Here is a 19,570-nt window from a genome sequence, read left to right on the forward strand (position 1 = left end):
ATGATATCTCCATTGATACATTTGATTTACTGTTTTTATTTTTATTTTTATTATCTTTTTTCTGGTAAAACTATTGTAATTGTGGTTTCAAATATGTTTTAGAAGTACGTAAAATTTTTAAAACTAATATTTTATCTTCTTCGAAGTAATCAACGACAAAGGGATGTAAAAGTTAACATATTTTTAATTTTTTTTGTAATAATTTTAGTGTGATGGAGAAAAAAAAAATCAATGGAACATGCTATTCTAAAAAGATAGTGAGATACTCGAAGTAGTCATCATCAATAAATTCTAGCTATCAAGGATGAGTAAGGTGCTTCATCCAGATTCCAGAGACAACAATACGAGGGCTTTCTCCTAGGTGGGCTGACAAACGTATCATTCCATTATTCCCCACCATTAGAGATATCCGCAGCACGATCTGTGCATATTTATGTATTTTCGGAATATTCAAGGGAATAACAGATGCTTAACATTAAAGGGAAGAGAATAAACACATAATTTGAAACCATGGAGTCAAAATATGTACAGAGAGAGAGAGAGAGAGAGATTATAAAAATGTATATGATAATACAATTATAACTATAAATATGTTATGCATTATCCTGTCACGAGGAAAGAAAGAGGATTTGGGTATTGAGACAACCAACCCTATAATCCCCGCATTATAACACAACATTATACATTTATATAGCCACGGCATATAAAGGAAACAGCTATAGAAAATCGAACATGGCAGGGACCATTATTTGCCACGATATGAACATGTTCCCCACTTCCCTTTTCCCTTTTCCCCCAGTCCCCAAAGCCTAACCTAAACTCTTAGTGCATAAGGGCAACAGCACCTTCCTGCACCCGTTCCTTCACTTGTGAGCACCCTTTCCTTCCTTCATCTTCTTCACAAATGCCACAAAACGTCCCCAGTTATCCTCCTGGAATAACTGCGGGTTCATCCGCAAGTATGTGAATGCACACATCTTTCTCTTGTCTGCATTACCATCTATATTCAATGACGATGCTCGTAAGATCTGCTCGTACGCAAGTTCATCATATCGAGGCAATGCATTTTCCCCAGCAAGTGGGACTTGTGCTTTCAGGGTAGCCAATGCCACTTGTCTCACAAGCTTCTCAGGTGCACAACGGGCATTATCTGGCTGCTGCTCATGATCACGCATCTCAATGCAAGTGAAATTGAGTATAGCATCGTAGCGAGCCAACATCTGGGCAATAGGAAGGTACCCATCTCGGAATCGAGTGTTATAGTACCCTGCTGTGAGCTCAGGGGCATGGGACCGAGTCCCATAGTGCCAGTGGATGCCTGCAACCTTGACCGAAATCTTAACACCTTTGTTCTCAAAGATCGACTTGGCTGAGGCAAGTATTCTTTCGCCATGGTCTATTAGCATCTGGGAGTACCAGCTAAGAAAGAATTCACCATAAGTGCTATTCCAACCACCTTCTCTTCTGAAAAATCGGGTGTCTTCCGGCCAGTCGTTGTACTGGCCAGCATCTGTAGGGCCTGTGCTACCCCATTCTGGCTTAACGGAAGCTTCAGCTGCTGCAGCTTTTAAGCTACCCAACATATTCTGCATCATGTAATTAATATTAGAGAAGAACTAGAAATCTCTTCATATTATTGGCTCGAAGAAAGAAAAGACTGTAACTACCTTGTCATAACACTGGAAGGCACCGATTCCTGGAAATTTCCATGTCCCATTCTGCTCTGGATATGAAGGGTATCGGAGCTCCCCTGCTGGACCCATCCCAACTTGGATTTCCTAGATGGAAGGTGTTAGGGAGAGAAGCATTAAGGGAGCCAAACAAGGGTAAGTTAATATACATATTACAATACCACTTCTAGCCCAAAAGCCTAAGTTGATGGGCTTGGGTCTACTTATGTATATTAATTATTATGTTTCTTTATACTTTTTCAAAATGGGACACAAACCTTACAAGTGCACTCACAACCAATTTCTCCCTCACTTGTAAGTCTCTTCCACATTGACCCAACTCCCCTTCATGTGTGAGTCTTTTACAAACCAAGAATGCCATGCATACTCTTGGAGTGAAGCCAAACTCTTTTGCCAACATCAAAGCTAGACACTCGTATCAGCATCAACGGAAGCTAACTATGGGTTTTTATACCAATTGTTAGAGAGAGAAGTACCAAGAAAGTCAAACAATAGTAAATTAATATACATATTAGGGCATCACAGATTCACTTCTAACCCAAAAGCCTAAGTTAATGGGCATAGGTATTCTTAAGTATATTAACTACTCTTTTTCTTTGTACTTTCTCAATATGCGATACAAACCTCACAAGTGCACTCACAACATAACAAAGTACAAACAATTTAGCTAACCATTTAGTTTCATGGCATATCAAAGGGAAATATAATTCAATTAAACCTCACAGCAGCAATGAACATATCACAACCTAAAACTATCACCCGCCAAAATAAATTAAACTTAAAACAACCTATAGGGATGAACAATTACCACGATGGTATCACCAAGTACGTGCTTGAAGTTGTCTCTGAAGGCATGCATGAAATCAGCATAACACTGGACAGGTGACCGGCCCTTGAGGACTGGGAGGGTATCACAGCCAAGCGATAGATATTCATAATTCCTCCTCCCCCATTGATCCGTGTACGCAAGGTCTGGGTCTTTGTCAATCTCTTCCACGGCCCACTTGGGCAAAGGAATACTGCACACGAGGAAATGAACCATTCAGATCTACGTATAAACTTATAAACCATCACATAACAATATCAAGAAAACAATTAATTCACCTAAACATGTCCCTAATTTGTACTCACAAGTGAGGATGCAACCAACATCGTTGAAGAAAGAGAGGTAACCAAAATAATATAACATAACTAGGATACTCATTCCTATAAACAGTAATTGTCAGTCCAAGATGCAATCCTACAGGAAGGGAACTTCTACAACCGAAAGAAAAAAAAAATGAAAAACCCATCAGATTTCAATTGATTTTTTCATTTCTAAGTACTTTGAAGCAACATGCACGGAGGAAAACTCTAGAATTCCGATAATTTGATCGTATTCCAATTTCCCCATTGTTGTGTCCTCTACAAAAGTCAACCAAATCAAGTAAAAGCATAAAAACACCAACAAGAAAAAGCTAATCTGCTTTTCACATATACTGCATAAGGTCTTGTGAGCTCCCCACACCCTCCACATGTGTGGTCATAAATCCAACATGTAGAGCATGTCCAACACGCTCGCTCCGCACACAAAAACCAATTAAATACAAATTCCTTTGGAGTGCGAAAGATGAAGGCGTATCCTACTGGTATATTCATTCTACCCAAGAAGGTTATTAAGATCATTGAACATAAATTCAACAGATTTCTTTGAAGTGGGAAAGATGAAGGTGCAGCAAAAGCCGAAGTAGCGTAGGATTCCTTGTATTTTCCAAAGGAAAAAGGTTGTTTGGGTATGAAAAAGTTGGGGGAATAGAAACAAGCCTCCATTATGCAACATGTTTGGACCATTTTTGCAAGAGCTGGTTCTATATGGGTTACCTGGTTGAAGGAAAATATGCTAAAAGGAAGAAGTTTTGGTGAATAGGGATATCCCAAAACAGCACATGGAGTTGGAGAAAGCTTTTAAAATTGAAAGATGATGTTAGGGACTTCATAAAGTTTGAGGTAGAGGATGGAAAGAACATCCACTTGTGATTGGATATTTGGCATCCTGCATGGGTTTTATTTGAGAAGTATGGATTCAGAGTTATATATGATGCACATGGTGATCTGGATACTAGACTGTAACTGTCTTGAGCAATGGTGTTTGGTTATGGAAGCCTGCAATATCGGACAATCTGGTGGAGATTCAGGGCAAACTTTCGGGGGTAAACATAGGAGCGTGTGCTAAATAACCAATCTGGGTAATATGAAAAAATTAAGAAATATTTGAGTTCTGATACTTGGGAGACGATTAGAAGGATGAATCCTATTGAGGATTGGCGGCAACTTATTTGGTTCCCTAAAGCCATTCCAAGGCAGGCTTTTGTCATGTGGTTAGTTATGAAAGATTGTTTAACAATAGGGGATCAATTGGCAAAATAGTGATATACGGGTGATGTTAGTTGTGTGTTTTGCCGTAATGGTACAGAAAGCCGAGATCACCTGTTCTTCCAGTGCAGTTTCAGTGCTAGAATATGGAAAGAAGCAATGGATAGATGCAATATTAATCATCCTCCAATTGATTGGGATGATGTGGTAGGGCTGGGAGTATGTGATTGGAGAAGGAAATCTTTGGCTGTCAATATATGTAGGCTGGGGCTGAGTTCCACAGTAAATAATTTTTGGAAAAATCAAAATGAGACTAAACATGGAAGTCTGCCTAAAACAGAGGAGCAGATCTTGCAGCGATATGTTCCAAAACCATTATTAACAACTCCAAACCATCGTGGCCAAAAAACCACTAGCCCCCGACAATCAACAGAATCACCCAGAACAACAAATGGCACCAACGAGTTGCTGCATAATTTCCAAGACCATCCCAGAAAGCATCTCAAAACCTCCATTGGACAGCTATGCCTCTTAAAGCAATATCTCCTCTGTAAGGCTCCAATTGCGGGACATAATTGTATTCTCCACATTCCTTTGAATCTACCTTTCCCCACAACCCTGGTTCACAACTCCCAGAAAATTGAACTTCCAAAGAAATTGAAATGTTGATGCTTCATGGGCTGTGGAAGTTGTTCTGCGATTTTACTGTTCACGTGAGCTGGGGGGTTAAAGTTGGTTTTTTCAGTTACTGCTGATGGGAAGTATACATGTTTTAGTGGTTTCTGTCTGCTGTAGTTTGTTTTTATGAGTTTCTGTTTGCTTCTGCATATTTACTGTAGAAGTGTAGTGTAGGGGTTGTTTCTGGTTTTTTGTTGTTGTGTTGGCCCTTTGGTGGCTGTAGGTGTTATAGTCAGCTTTTTAGCTGGTTTGTCGTATTGGTTTCCAGTTGTTAATGAAAAAGCTTATTCATTTAAATAATAATAATAATAATAAGAAATAAAAGCTTATAAAAAAAAGAAAGAAATAAAAGCTTCAAGACTGTTAATTTGCAAGCTAAGTAGGAATGCAGCAGTATACTACTTGTGGCCGCAGAGGAATGACATTAGACATGGTTCTCTTCCTAAAGCTGAGGAGAAAATGCTCCAAGAGGTTATTTGGAATGTAAAAAACAGAGTTAGGGGGAAAAGAAAGTGTATTCTCTTGTTCGTTGAATTCTTGCTGTTTCGTTTAGGCAGCTCTTGTTTGCTTGTTTGTTTTTGGTTGTAATGTTTGCAATCTAAGTCTGATTTTGAGTTTTGGTGATCTAGTTAATGAAAATTCATTCATCCAAAATAATAATAATAATAATAATAATAAAAGAAGAGGACTAAACGATACGCACGTGACGGAGTCGCCGACGTTTCCGCCACATTGGTGAAAGGACATGACGGCCTGGACCTTGAGGCCGTGTCTCTTGGCCATCTCGATGAGCTCGGTGTAGCCACCCCAGTTGTACGCGCGCGGCGCGTCCCTCTCCACCAACCCCCACCACACGTCCATCATCACCCCCTCCACCCCTGCGCTCTTCAGCTTCTGCAAGCTCGCGCTCATCGCCTTACTCTGGTTCACCGTGTTGTCCATCGCCACGCTGTCCAGAGGCATCATCACGTAAACCGGGACCCCCGTCCTCTTATCCTTGGCAACCCCCTCCCTGTACTCCCTCTCCTTCGCTGGCGCTTCCACCTCCGGCGCGAATGCTCGGCCCGCCATCGATAGATCCGGCCGATTTATCTTGCTGCTATTTCTTTGATTTTTATTTTTATTTTTTCGTTCTCTTGAAAATCGTCTTCCTCTTTTAGCAACTTTCTTCTCGTGGATATTTATTTTAAAAGTACTGTTCCTTTAGTGACATACCGTGTCATTTGATGTCGACAATGTAATTGAAATGGGAGAATTCAGTTCACGGCTGGAATTTTCTGATGAGAAGTGTTTTGTTTACATGTTTTTTTTCTTTTAAGAAATTCAAGGTCAAAAACATGCCACATCATCAAGAACAACAGGCTGCTAACTTAATGTCAAACGACTCAAACTTAACATAAGCTGATTCCTTTAATTTGCCGACATAGTTTTCTCTGGAGAAACTTACTCCAATTTAATTTATAAAAATAACATGTGATTATTTTTTTATTAACATATAAAATATAAATAAATTTTTAGTAAAATTTATTTCAATTTTATTACTACTATTAAAAAAATATGTACATTTACATGTTCAAAAGACACAGAACACGTATAAATTGACAAAAATTAAGGAGCAATGCAACAAATTCAAGATCTTTCTGGGAGAGTAAGCAACAAATTCAACAGTGCAAAGACGGCATCTTTAAGCTTCTTAATATCAATGGGAGCAATGCTTCAAGAATCAAATTGACAATACTATTTAAAAATAAAAATAAAAAATTGACAATACCAAACTTACTTGAAGCAAAATAAACCTAAACCAACTAAAAATGAAAACCTCTACACTCGTATTAAATGTTTTTTCTAAGTTGCTCGCATTATTGTTGAATTCGCTAAATTAAAAGTAAAAATATATTATAGAAGTTAACTCGAACTCAAATTTAGATCTTAACTTTTAAGGATAATTTTACTTATTCCTAATGTTTTATCGCTTTTGAAATCATACCTCTAAATTTTAAAAATTTGTAATATTAAGTTTTCACGTTTTAAAAGTATATTATGATTTTTCGTTAAATATTAATTAAGAACATTGAAATACCTAAAATGCCCCTATTTAAAAATTTTGAAATGTTGAGTGGTATGTTGACACACCACCATGTGTCACGATGTACCCCGCTTACCACTTTTTTTTAATTATTTAATTAAGACAATCTTATTAGGGTATGAGGGGTGGGGGAGAACAGTCACCTATTAACTGTTTGATTTAACCATAAATCTTAATGGTAATGATGAATTACAAACTTTTAAAATATGATGACATTGCCACTTTTTAAAGTTTACAAGCATGATTACAAAAGTGATCGAAGATAAGGAAATAAGTAAAGTTATTTAAATCAATATAGTTATATATATTTTGATTGTTTGGAATTTATACGGAGCATGGATCTTTTGAAAAAACAAAAACCCTAAACCCTAAACAAGCAAACAAGTAAAACTTCAAATTTTTCTCACAAAACTGAGTTCTAAATTTTCATAAGAATTTGTACTAAAAACAAAAACAAATTAGCAACCAAACAAAGTGATCCGCCTCTTAACCAGAAAACCCGAATAGGAGAACTTGGAACACCACAAATACATCTTCAACGACAAGCCCCACAAATTTGATATAGGATTCCAGCAGGAGACCATGAAACAACTATCTTTCTCTGTATACTTTTTATCCAACAACAAGAATGTAGAAGAGTGTAGAAAGATCCTGAGACGCTCCAAGTAGTCATCATCAACAAATTTTGGCTCTCATTGCACCCACCATGGCCTACACATTCTATAATGAGGGCTGAGTAAGATGTTTCATTCAGATTCCAGAGACAAAAAAAACACCAGAGATTTCTCCAAGGTGGGGGAGACGCGTATTATTCCGTTATTCCCCGCCATTTAGAGATATCTGCACTACCATCTGTGCATGTTTATGTAATTTCGGAATATTCCCCTTATACATTTTACATAGTAAGATTCCACAAAACACATGCTCAAGGAAATAGAGTAAACAGATAGGTTGAGTCAAAATATGTACACACATGGGTCACGCTAGCGCACACACCGAGGGAAGAGTATGAGGGGGAGACAGATTGTAATAATTTAAATTTATTTGATAACACAATTATAAGTACAAATATGTTTGTATTATCCTGTCAAGAGGAAAGAAAGGAGTTATAACACAACATTATACATTTCCATAGCCACGGCATATAAAAAGAAAGAGCTATAGAAAAACAACATGGCAGAGACAATTATTTGCCACAATATGAACTTTTTTTTCCCCAAGTCCCCAAAGCCAAACCAAAATTCCTAGTGCGTAAGGGCGACAGCAGCTTCCTGCACCAAAGGCCGGCTAATATGCACGAAATGCTCGGTTTCCCGCTCCACCTGCTCCCTACACTTGTTATCACCCTTTCCTTCCTTCATCTTCTTCACAAATGCCACAAAACGTCCCCAGTTATCCGCCTGGAATAACTGCGGGTTCATCCGCAAGTACGTGAATGCACACATCTCTCTGTTCTCTGAATTCCCATCTATATCCAACGACGATGCTTGTAAGATCTGCTGGTGCGCAAATTCATCATACCGAGGCAATGCATTTTCCCCAGCAAGTGGGACTTGTGCTTTCTGGGTAGCCAACGCCACTTGTTTGACAAGCTTCTCTGGTGCACAAAGGGCATCCTGTGGCTGCTCATGATCACGCATCTCAATGCAAGTGAAATTGAATATAGCATCATGGCGTGCCAACATCTGGGCAATAGGAAGATACCCATCTCGGTTCCGAGTGTTATAGTACCCTGCTGTGAGCTCAGGGGCGTGGGACCGAGTCCCATAGTGCCAATGGATGCCAGCAACCTTGACCGAAATCTTAACACCTGTGTTGTCAAAGACCGACTTGGCTGAGGTAAGTATTCTCTCGCCATGCTCTATTAGCATCTGGGAGTACCAGCTAAGGAAGAATTCACCATAAGTGCTCTTCCAGCCACCTTCTTTTCTGAAAAATGGGGTGTCTTCTGGCCAGTTGTTGTAGTGGCCAGCATCTGTGGGGCCTGTGCTACCCCATTCAGGCTTACCGGAAGATTCAGCCGCAGCTTTTAAGCTATCCAGCATATACTGCATCATCACGTAATTAGTATTAGAGAAGAACTAGAAATCCTCATATTATTGGCTCGAAGATTAAAAAGAGACTGTAAATACCTTGTCATAACACTGGAAGGCACCGATTCCTGGAAATTTCCATGTCCCATTCTGTTCTGGGTATGAAGGGTATCGGAGCTCCCCTGCTGGACCCATCCCGACTTGGATTTCCTGAATGGAGCGAACGAAGTACAATCAATTTAGAGGACCATTTAGTTTCATGGCATATCAAAGGGAAATCTAACTCAATTAAACCTCACAGCAGCAATGAACATATCACAACCCAGAACCATCGCCCACCAAAATGAATTAAACTTAAAACAATTTACAGGGATGAACAATTACCACGATGGTATCACCAAGTACGTGCTTGAAGTTGTCTCTGAAGGCGCGCATGAAATCAGCATAACACTGGACAGGTGACCGGCCCTTAAGGACAGGGAGGGTATCACAGCCAAGTGATAGATATTCATAATTCCTCCTCCCCCATTGATCTGTGTACGCAAGGTCCGGGTCTTTGTCCATCTCTTCCATAGCCCACTTGGGCAAAGGAATACTGCACACGAGGAAACGAATTCCATTCAGATCTACGTATAAACTTATAAACCATCACATAACAATATCAAGAAAACTATTAATTCACCCAAACATGTCCCTAATTTGTGTTCACGAGTAAGGATGCAACCAATATCTAGGATACTCATTCCTATAAACAGTAATTGTCAGTCCAAGATGCAATCCTACATAAGAGAACATCTCCAACCAAAATAGAAATGTAAAAACCCATCAAATTTCATGTGGGTTTTTCATTTCTCAGTACTTTGAAGTTGAAGCAACGTGCACGTAGGTCCAACAGATCACGTAAAAGCATAAAAAAAATAAAAAGAAAAAAAGCTAATCTACTTTTCGCATATACGTAAGCTCTCGTGAGCGCTGCACACCCTCCACGTGTGCGGCCATAAATCCAACACTGAGAGCGTGTAACCCACGCACCTCACAGAAAAACCGAGTAAAATACTAAAACGAGAGATCGAAAAAAAAAAAAAAAAAAAAAAAAAAAAAAAAAAAGGAAAGGAGAGGAAGAAACGATACGCACGTGACGGAGTCGCCGACGTTTCCGCCACATTGGTGAAAGGACATGACTGCCTGGACCTTGAGGCCGTGCCTCTTGGCCATCTCGATGAGCTCGGTGTAGCCACCCCAGTTGTAGGTGCCCGGCGCGTCTCTCTCCACCAACCCCCACCACACGTCCATCATTATCCCCTCAACCCCTGCGCTCTTCAGCGCCTGCAAGCTCGCGTTCATCGCCTTCCTCCGGTTCACCGTGTTGTTCATCGTCACGCTGTCCAGGGGCATCATCACATAAACCGGCACCCCCTTCCCCTTATCGTGCGCAACCACCTCCCTGTACTCCCTCTCCGTCGCCGGCGCCTCCACCTCCGTCGCGAATGCTTGGCACGCCATCGATAGATCCATCCGGGTCGACCCTAGAACCGGCGACCGGCAAGGGCTCAACGGCGGCGATAATCCTTCGCCGATATCTGGCTTCTGGACGCTGCACCTAAGTGGCGAGGCCGGAGACTTCCACATCGACGACGCGCTCACTGTCGCCATTGACTCGCCGGATGAGGCCACAGTCTCCGCCGGAATTGGTGTTCCTGCGAGGGCTCCGATCTGGTGGGTCATGCTTAGCGCCATTCGTATAACAGAAATTGAACAAAGAAAGCGCTAGAAAGTGAGAGGAAGCGTGGGAAAGTTTTCTCTCTTTGTTGTTTGAAATAATTGAAAGTTTGATTTGTGTTTTGTAGTTGGAGCTTTGGGATTTTGAATGTGCGAGAGGAAAGGTCGGAGGAGTTCTAGGATTTATAGGCTCAGATCGGATAAGATTAAAATAATCCTTTTACAACCGTCACTCTTGCGCCACGTGTATTACCCTGCGTGGCGGAGAGAGGGCGGTCGAAAAGGCGACGGCTACGATTACTCGATGCACGTGACGATGGACGGTACAGATGTCATTGCGCGTGAAGCTTCCAGCAAAGTGTAAAAGATTGGAAGCTGGCGACACGTGTGAGAAAGAGTCTGATCACGTGTCTTGCCTTTTCGGCTCAAGACACCCAGGCGTTTTGTCTCTTTGTTTCTACGTCTCCTTTGACGTCCACGAAAGTCGAAAGGAAGATATCAGTACAGGAACGGTGAGATAGACCTGGTTGACACGTGGCGATATAGGCGGAGTGGGCTCGTGATTGGTGCCAGTCTAAGAAGGTTTCACACGTTAGTCAACATTCAATGTTGATCTGATTTTTACAGACAGCAGGCAACAGCTATTTGTTTTTTTACTGTTCTTCTCTCATTCAATCTTTGAAAAAGTTAACCAAAATAACGTTTAGACTTTTCTCTTTTTATGATGATCGGCATTTTTTTTTTTTTTTTTTCTAATTAATAAGGTAGGAATGGGCGATCAGTGTAGTTTTCCTCCTTGGGCGTTACCATTGGGGTTTTCACCCGCTGTGGAATGTCCGGTTTGAGTCATAGCTACTGCCTGGGAAGGCGAGCCCGTCACCACAACCCCATAAAGGTGTGAGCCAATAGAACCCCTTCAAAGTAGCATCTGGTTCACGCATCTACTACCGCAAGCGAATTCGAACACGCGACCACTAGGATGAAAGGAATTCTACTACCAACTCAACTACCACCCTTATGGTGATGATTGGCATTCTTGATTGATCAACCAGCGAGCGTTACATATTGTGTGTGTGTGTGTTTTTTTTTCAAGTAAGATTATTATTATTAAAGAAGACAAAAGAGGAGGGGTGTGATCTCAACCAACACTCTAAAAATAACAAGAAATTAAGTCTAAAATTAAAACAGAACATAGATATAAACATAATGCGTCCCATGATTCCTTAATCAAAAGGTGGAGGAGAGGGCATTTTTGAAGGTAATGTGTGGTGGTGTTTGAAGATTCATTGGTCGAAAGAAGAAGTGTGCGTTGCCAACTACTCGATGAGTCAATCAATGTAACACTCTGATCGATTTAGGTCAATGAATCCTAGGATATTCAACTGCAGCATTTTTCAATAGTGCAATGAAAAATAGTTTATCCCTTTTATATTTCTTTCTTTGAAATCACAAACTGAACATCATGAGTAATCAGAAATAGACATCTTATAAAATGTAAGAGTTATTACATAATTTTAAACAAAATATTGTAGGCTACATTTACCAAAGTGCCAAAGGCAGCTTCCAATTTTATTAGCGCTGGCTTCCAAAAAAATCCAACCACATCCTGCTATCGTTATGGCCTATGGGTAATATTCTAAGCATTAATTGGTTCAACTCTTCCTTGCCCTTTTACAGCAATATTTAAAACTAAACAATTGGACATGGACCCTTATTTAAAACTTCACCCATGATACCCCTACCCAAATCAAGCCTTAGAAGCCGTTTTTGGGCCTTTCTCCTCAAAAAACAATTTTGAGAAGAGGAGGAAGCAGTTCTGCTTTCTCCTCATCACCCCTTCCTCTTTTACTCTACGCTCCTACCCTCTCCCCCACCTTTTTTTTTTTTCTTTAAGTTTGTAGGTGTTCTCCGACCAGATCAACAACTTTAGCCTCTCCGCTATGTGTTCATCCACCTTCCCCCATGTTGTGCCGTTCATCTCCTACCACGGCCACTACTGCTGCTTGCTGGTTGTTTGTTTGTGTTTTTTGTTTTGAGTATGAGGTTTATTCTCTCTATACCTGCCATCATAAGTGACGAGTATTAATTAGGAGTAAGAGGTTATTTCTCACGGCCTAAATAATTAGGTGTGAGGAGTTATCTCTCACGGTCGGTTTAAATAAATTTTGTTAAGAAATTTGACTACTCATGTCTTAGATATAGTATGCTCAAAGCAGACCTACTATTTAACTGTATTTGTACATGGGTTAAAGGAAGATTAAAGCCATAGATAGCACCTGACTGTAAGAATTTTTGTTTGTATCTATGACTTTGTACCTTCATAGCATGTGAGTATGATTTTTGCAGAACTTTATGCTTTGTGCTGTAAAAGCTTTTTGCTCTACTCTGTAAAAGCTTTATGCTCGTGATCTTTAACTAATGAATTTCTCAAATTTCCCTTCAAAAAAAAAAAAAACTTTACCCTCTTTTTAGGATCCGGATCCTCTCCAATCCATTATGGACTGGACGGCATCCAGTTCATGGCTTAAAGAAATCCTAGTGCCCAAATGTGTCACGTGTCCTCCCAATAAAAAAATTAATTAATACTTATAAAATAAATAAAAACTAAAATAATAATAATAAAAAAGGATGGGTAGCCAGCTACCACCGTTGGGCCTAGGGGTGGCTTTGGGCACCCTAGACCGGCTGGTCTGAGGTGGAGTGGCCAAGGGCCAAAATGAAGAAAAAAAAACAAAAAAAAAAAACAAAAAACAAATATATATATATATATATATATATACCCCCAAAGGCCATAGGGTGGTAACGGCCACCCTAGACCGGCCCTTGGGGGTGGCCGAACCACCCCCATGGCCCACCAAATCTCAACCCTAAATATATTTTTTTTGGCCCTTGAGGGTGACCATGGGGGTGGCTTTTGGCCACCCCCAAGGGCCGGTCTGGATAGGAGGTGGCCTACTACCCATTTTTTTTTATTATTTTAGTTTTTATTTATTTTTTAAGTAGTAATTAATATTTTATTATTTTTTAATTTGGAGGACACGTGACACATTTGTGGTAAAGAAATTCTAGCCATGAACTAGATACCCTCCAATCCATTATGGACCAAAGAGGATCTAGATCCCTCTTTTTACTTAAAGGTAGATTTTCAAAATAAAAACAACTTTTAATTAAAAGAGATGCATGGTTTTAATAAAACATGCGTAAACGATATGTTTAAACTGAAAACATCAGTGTGAACGCATTTTTTTTTTTTTTTTTTTTATAAGTACATTACAAACCCGCAAAACTACAACAAACAAACAGAAAGATTATGTTCCTCTCCGCTAACAATCGTAGAAGAATTGAAAGGGGAAGAGGAAAAGGGAATGCTGCCAGAGTGAGATCTGGCTGCGGCCCAACGTGCCAAATAGTCGGCACAGAAGTTTGCACTTCGGTGAACCTTTCTAGCTTCCCAAGAGGAAGCAAAGGGAATAGAGTCTAAAATATCAGATATGACAGAAGAGATCCTCCAGTCTGGAGAAGAATCTAATTGACAAAGAGCTAGAATAACCACTTCAGAATCTCCTTCTAGTATAAAGCGATCAAGACGAAGCGAAGATGCTAAGGAAACCGCAAGACGGGCTGCCAAGGCTTCTCCCAAATTTGGAGAGCATGATGGAATGATTTGGGAGATCATTGCAATAATATGGCCTTTAGAATCACGACAAACTGCTGCTTGACATGAGAAAGAGTCCCGGATGACAGTATCAAAATTAATCTTGAACTAGAGATTTGGAGGGGTAATCCAATTTTCTGTTGAAACTTGTGTATCTGGATGCCAAGCTTGATAATGCTCAAAAGAGATTTTATTAATATAAGCTGAGACATTCCGAACATCAAAGACAGAATTGTCATGAAAAGCTTTGTTTCTGTAGAACCATAAGATGTCACATGCCACAGAGGCAAAGATTTGGAACTTATGACAGTCCTCTCGAGGGATACCGAGATATCTGCCTGGAGAAATAATCAAATTTATCCATTTCTCCATTGAAGAGAAATTGAAAGCTGTCGAGTCCAATGGCCAGAAAGAATTTCGCCAGACAACACGAACAAAAACACATTTGAAAAATAAATGATGCATGGAATCTGTGGCCACTTTACAAAGAGGACAATAAGTATCAGAAATGGAAGGAAACAATTGACTTAATCTCTCCTTAGTCGGAAGAATATTCCAAGCTATTTTCCACAAAAACAATTGGAGCCTGTCATTGAGATTAAGCTTTCATAAAGATTTCCAACAAATAGAGGAAGGATCTATATTGGACAAGCAGTCAGAAATAAAATGATAGGCTGATGAAGTCGAGAAACATCCTGAAGTGGAAGGAGTCCATAAATACTTTGTCTCGGGATCTGATGAAATGCGAATTTTAAGAATTTCATGAGCTGAAACAGGATCAAACAAAGCATGAATGGAAGAAAACTTTCAATTACAGGAAAAAGGATTAATAAGATCCTTAATTTGAAGAGATGGAAGATTGCGATTGCTGGGGAATTTGGGCATAGGCTTGAAAGAAGGAATAGTAGGGATCCAATTTGAGGACCAGATAGAATTGGAAGATGACCTTGAAACCTTTAAACAAGCTCCCACTGAAATATACGGTTTGATTTTTTGAATACCTTTCCAGAGCCAGGAGGCAGAAAAGGGATTGGGGGAGGAAACAAAATTCCCATATTTGATATATTTATTCTGAAGTTGCTTTACCTAAAGACAATCAGAGTTTGAGAGCAATTTCCATCCCAGCTTGGCTAATAGAGACAAATTAAAAGCATGCATACGACGAAATCCAAGACCTCCTACATTTTTTGGAAGACAAATAGAGCTCCATGATTTCAATGAGAGATTTTTTGCTTTATCCTTTGGAAACCCCCACCAAAAGTTTTTGAAAGACCTATCAAGGGAAGAAGACAAAGAGACAGGAAGAAGAAAAGTGCTCATAGCATAAGAAGGAATTGTAGCTGCAATCGATTTAATTAGCACTGAGCGTCCAGCTTGAGACAAAGTTTTAGCTCGCCAACCCTCTATTTTGCTAGAAACTTTATCCAAGATATCCTGAAAAGCTGCCTTTTTGGATCTACCAAAGAAGAGAGGAAGACCAAGGTATTTAGAAGTAGCCAAAGCCGACTTGTATGGAAATATTCCCTGGATACTGGTGATAGTGGAGACAGTAGTGTTTTTGCTAAAGTGGACTGAAGATTTAGAACTATTGATAGCCTATCCAGACCAAAGGCAGTATTTATCCAAGCATGATTTGATAATAACTGCTTCTGCAGAAGTAGCTTTAGCAAAAACAATAAGATCATCCGCAAACAAGAGATGCGTAATTGGGGAGCAATTACGAGCAATTTTGATTCCTTTAAGAAGATCATGAGATTCTTGGCGGAGGAGAAGCCGAGAGATGACTTCTGTGCCAAGAATAAATAAAAAGGGGGATAAAGGGTCCCCTTGACGAAGCCCTCTGGCTGGGCTGAAAAGACCAAATGGGCTTCCATTGATGAGAATGGAGAATGAGGGAGAAGTAATGCAGATTCGAATCCAGTTGATCCAAGTAGAATTAAACCCAAGCTTTGCTAGAATAGCTAGAAGAAATTTCCATTCCATTCGATCAAAGGCTTTTTCCATATCAATTTTTATAGCCATAAGTCCACTTCGCCCTTTCTTAGAGTTGAGAGAGTAGAGAAGTTCATGAGCCAAAATAGTATTATCTTGAATATTCCTGGAAGGAACAAAGGCAGATTGATTAGGAGAAATGAAGAGATGAAACAAACCTTTGAACCGATTGGCTAGGAGCTTGGAGATGATCTTGTAGATAATATTACATAAGCTAATAGGTCTAAATTGATCCACAGAAGATGCCCCCAATCGTTTGGGAATGAGAGCAATAAAAGTGTGATTTTGTTGTTTTAGGAGATGGTTTTTCCAAAAAAAATCCCATATGCTTGCAAGCACTACATCTTTCACCGTGCTCCAATATTTCTTATAAAAGAGTGCAGTAAACCCATCAGGGCCAGGAGCTTTTGTGGAACCAATACTGGATAAGATAGAGAAAATCTCTTCTTCCGAAGGAATAGCACAGATAGTATCATTATCCTCAGGAGAGATACAATTATCAAACAAAGATAATAAATCTTCATCTAAGGTAGGAACAGAAGATGAAAATAAATTCTTGAAATGAGAGGTAAAGCAATTACCAATATCAGATCTATCGGCAGTCCAGTTCCCAGAAGGCATTTTTAAGAAGTCAATTGCATTCCTCCGTCTTTTGATAATAGTTGAAGTATGGAAGACCTTCGTGTTCAAATCTTTACAAGTAAGCCAAAGTTCTCTAGATTTATTCCTCCACAGAGATTCTTCTTGAATAAGCAGATCATCCAGAGTTTTCTGAAAATTTTCTTCTAAGTCACGAGATTGAGAAGAAGGAACAGACTGCTGAATGAAATCAAGTTGCTGCAATGTCGAAGCTATCCGTTTTTGAATATTTCCGAAATGGGAAGAATTCCAAGCTTTGAAAGCTGTTTTGGTAGTTTTGAGTTTATTTGCTAGGATGAAGGGTGGAGAGCTAGTAGAATAGCGACTCCAAGCCTTAGAAATAACCGAACCACAAGAAGAGTCATAGGTCCAAAATTCTTCAAACCTAAAAGGTCTAGGTAAGAATAAATTTGAAGGAGCTGTATCCAAAATGATTGGATTGTGATCAGATGAATACACAGGGAGATGCTGAACAGAGAAGTAAGGAAATAGGTGAATCCAGTGAGAATTTGCAATTCCTCGATCAAAACGCTCCTTAATAAGTCTATGACCTTGTCGTTTATTAGACCAAGTGAAAGGATTACCAGAGAACCCTAGATCAATCATACCAAAAGAATCCAGAAAACTATGGAATGGGTCATTAGAGGAGCATGCATAAGGTCGTCCACCGTATTTTTCAGATTGAGATAAAATCATATTAAAGTCACCAATACACAACCATGGCCCAATATAATCCTTACCCGCCTCCATCAGAGAATTCCAGAAATCAGATTTATTTTTATGTACAGAAGGACCATAAATACAAGAAAGCAACCAGGGAGAATTAAAAGGATCAGAGTAGCACCAAACATTTATTGTATTAACAGTAGTCGAAATACATTCTAGATTCGTACCATGGCGCCAAGCTAACAAAAGCCCTCCCTTAGAGCCAGAGGGGGGAGCATGCACCATCAAATAAAAACCTAGTCTATTTAAGACCACAACAGCATCAGAAGGTTGTGTTTTAGTTTCAGACAAAAAAAAGATATCAGGAGAATGTATTCGAATCTTAACCCTTAAACTGCGAATTGCAGAGGCACGGGTTAACCCTCTACAATTCCATGCTAAGAACCTCATGCAGGAGGAGGAGGCCTCACTGGGCACTCCTCCAAAATCTCCAAATCCTTTGGTGAATCATCAACATGAGCAGGGAAAGAAAGAATATCCAGCTCACTTCCATATACATAGTCATTAAAAAGCCTGTGTCTTCCCCTAGATGCCCTGAAATACCGACGTGAAGGAGGAATCGAAGCTGCAGCCACAGAAGCTGTAGTGGGAATATTCCTTTCAGACATATTATTATGGGCCGAATCAGTCACTAAAGAGGCCACAAAAACATCCGGAGCAAAAGCCATGGTAGGCTGTGGCATAACATTCAACGTCTGGCCATGAGGCCCATGAAGAGGGCTAGTCATGAAATTATGGACAAATCCCTTTGGAGGAGCAGCATCTTTTAATTCAGTGAGAGATAATGCAACAATTTCCAAATTAGAAAGATATTCCAAGTAGGCTTGTTGTTCAATTTGAGATTTTTTCAGTTGTGCTAGGGGTATATCATCTTCATTGTAAACAAGTTTTGATTTCCCTTTAAGTCTAGGCAAGCTTTCAGTAGATATAGCAGCAGATGCACCTAAGGTAGATGGGTTGGATGGATATGGAAGCTTTGATGGAGCTGAGGGGGAGAAGGAAAGAGCAGCACTGTGAGGCCGAGTAAGAGAATAAGGGCGGAATCTAGATGGGTTATGGGATTTTGCTGGGGTTTTACGGGTGGTTTGAGGGCTGTTGGAGTGGGTTATTTGGTAATACATGGGTTGTGTATGAGATTGATGGGCTGGAATTATAGGAGGTGTTAAATGAAAAGGTGGAGGTGGGCTTATGAGGCTTGGGTTGTCTGAATTTTGGGCCCATGAATTGAGAAAATTTTTTAAAAAGTCTGGTTTTGAGAATTGAGTTGGAACCGTAGGTGTAAAAAGGTTTCCAGAAGTTTGAAAAGCTGATTCCAGCTGTTGGGTATTTGGTGAATATCCATATAAGAATGGAAGAAGATTTTTGGGATCATTAATGAGAGGGTAAGTACATGATGAGTCATGAGATTGCATGGGGAGATGAGTAGATTTACCTCTATCCAATAGCTGGCAGACCGACTGAAAGAGAGGGGAACTATTCCACGTTTGCTGCAATTTTTCTGGTTAAGAACAAACCAAAACAGTTGAGGACTCCACGTGTTGCTCAGTAAACTTGTTTGAGATGGCAACAGATAAATCTCTCTGGTTACTTGCTACGAGAGGCACTAACTGGCCTTGGTTTAAGCATGAAGAATCCTGGATCAGAATAGGATCTATGATTCCAGAATTGTTTCCCACCGAAGCTGCTGAAGAAACTCCAGAGTCAGAATCTTCTGATGACACCGAAGCAACCAACCTTGGGCTCACATAAGAAGCAATTCGAAGAGGTCGATCATATTTATCTGGAGGGATCAATTTTTGAGGCGCAGGACAGACTCCCTTCTTGTGCCCAATAAGCCCATATAAAACACAATAATCATCCAAACGCTCATATTTAAATGCAATCCAGTGAGGTTTTTTTCCTAGACGGGGCATAAAGAAGCCCGGAGCAAGAGGCTTGGAAGTATTGATTTCAACCTTAAAGCGGATAACTTGACGACATATGAGTCCAGAGGAATTGT

At 39.9% G+C, this 19,570-nt stretch overlaps 2 protein-coding genes across 2 annotated transcripts; both read right to left on the reverse strand.

Annotated features, from left to right (window-relative positions):
• Nucleotides 1-548: 548 nt before the first annotated feature.
• Nucleotides 549-5,879, reverse strand: LOC132180077 (beta-amylase 1, chloroplastic). The gene is made up of 4 exons (XM_059592923.2): nt 5,425-5,879; nt 2,500-2,710; nt 1,668-1,778; nt 549-1,586 (listed from the first exon to the last, which is right to left on the reverse strand). The coding sequence occupies exons 1-4, from the start codon at nt 5,790-5,792 to the stop codon at nt 864-866; spliced, it is 1,413 nt and encodes a 470-aa protein (XP_059448906.2). The 5' UTR covers nt 5,793-5,879; the 3' UTR covers nt 549-863.
• Nucleotides 5,880-7,829: 1,950 nt separating this feature from the next.
• On the reverse strand, nt 7,830-10,721 carry LOC132180079 (beta-amylase 1, chloroplastic). Its single transcript, XM_059592924.2, has 4 exons — nt 9,976-10,721; nt 9,225-9,435; nt 8,940-9,050; nt 7,830-8,855 (listed from the first exon to the last, which is right to left on the reverse strand). The coding sequence occupies exons 1-4, from the start codon at nt 10,575-10,577 to the stop codon at nt 8,052-8,054; spliced, it is 1,728 nt and encodes a 575-aa protein (XP_059448907.2). The 5' UTR covers nt 10,578-10,721; the 3' UTR covers nt 7,830-8,051.
• Nucleotides 10,722-19,570: the final 8,849 nt, after the last annotated feature.

The sequence above is a fragment of the Corylus avellana genome, chromosome 4 (assembly GCF_965113065.1).
Source record: "Corylus avellana chromosome 4, dhCorAvel1.hap1.2, whole genome shotgun sequence".
Classification (NCBI taxonomy): Eukaryota; Viridiplantae; Streptophyta; class Magnoliopsida; order Fagales; family Betulaceae; genus Corylus; species Corylus avellana.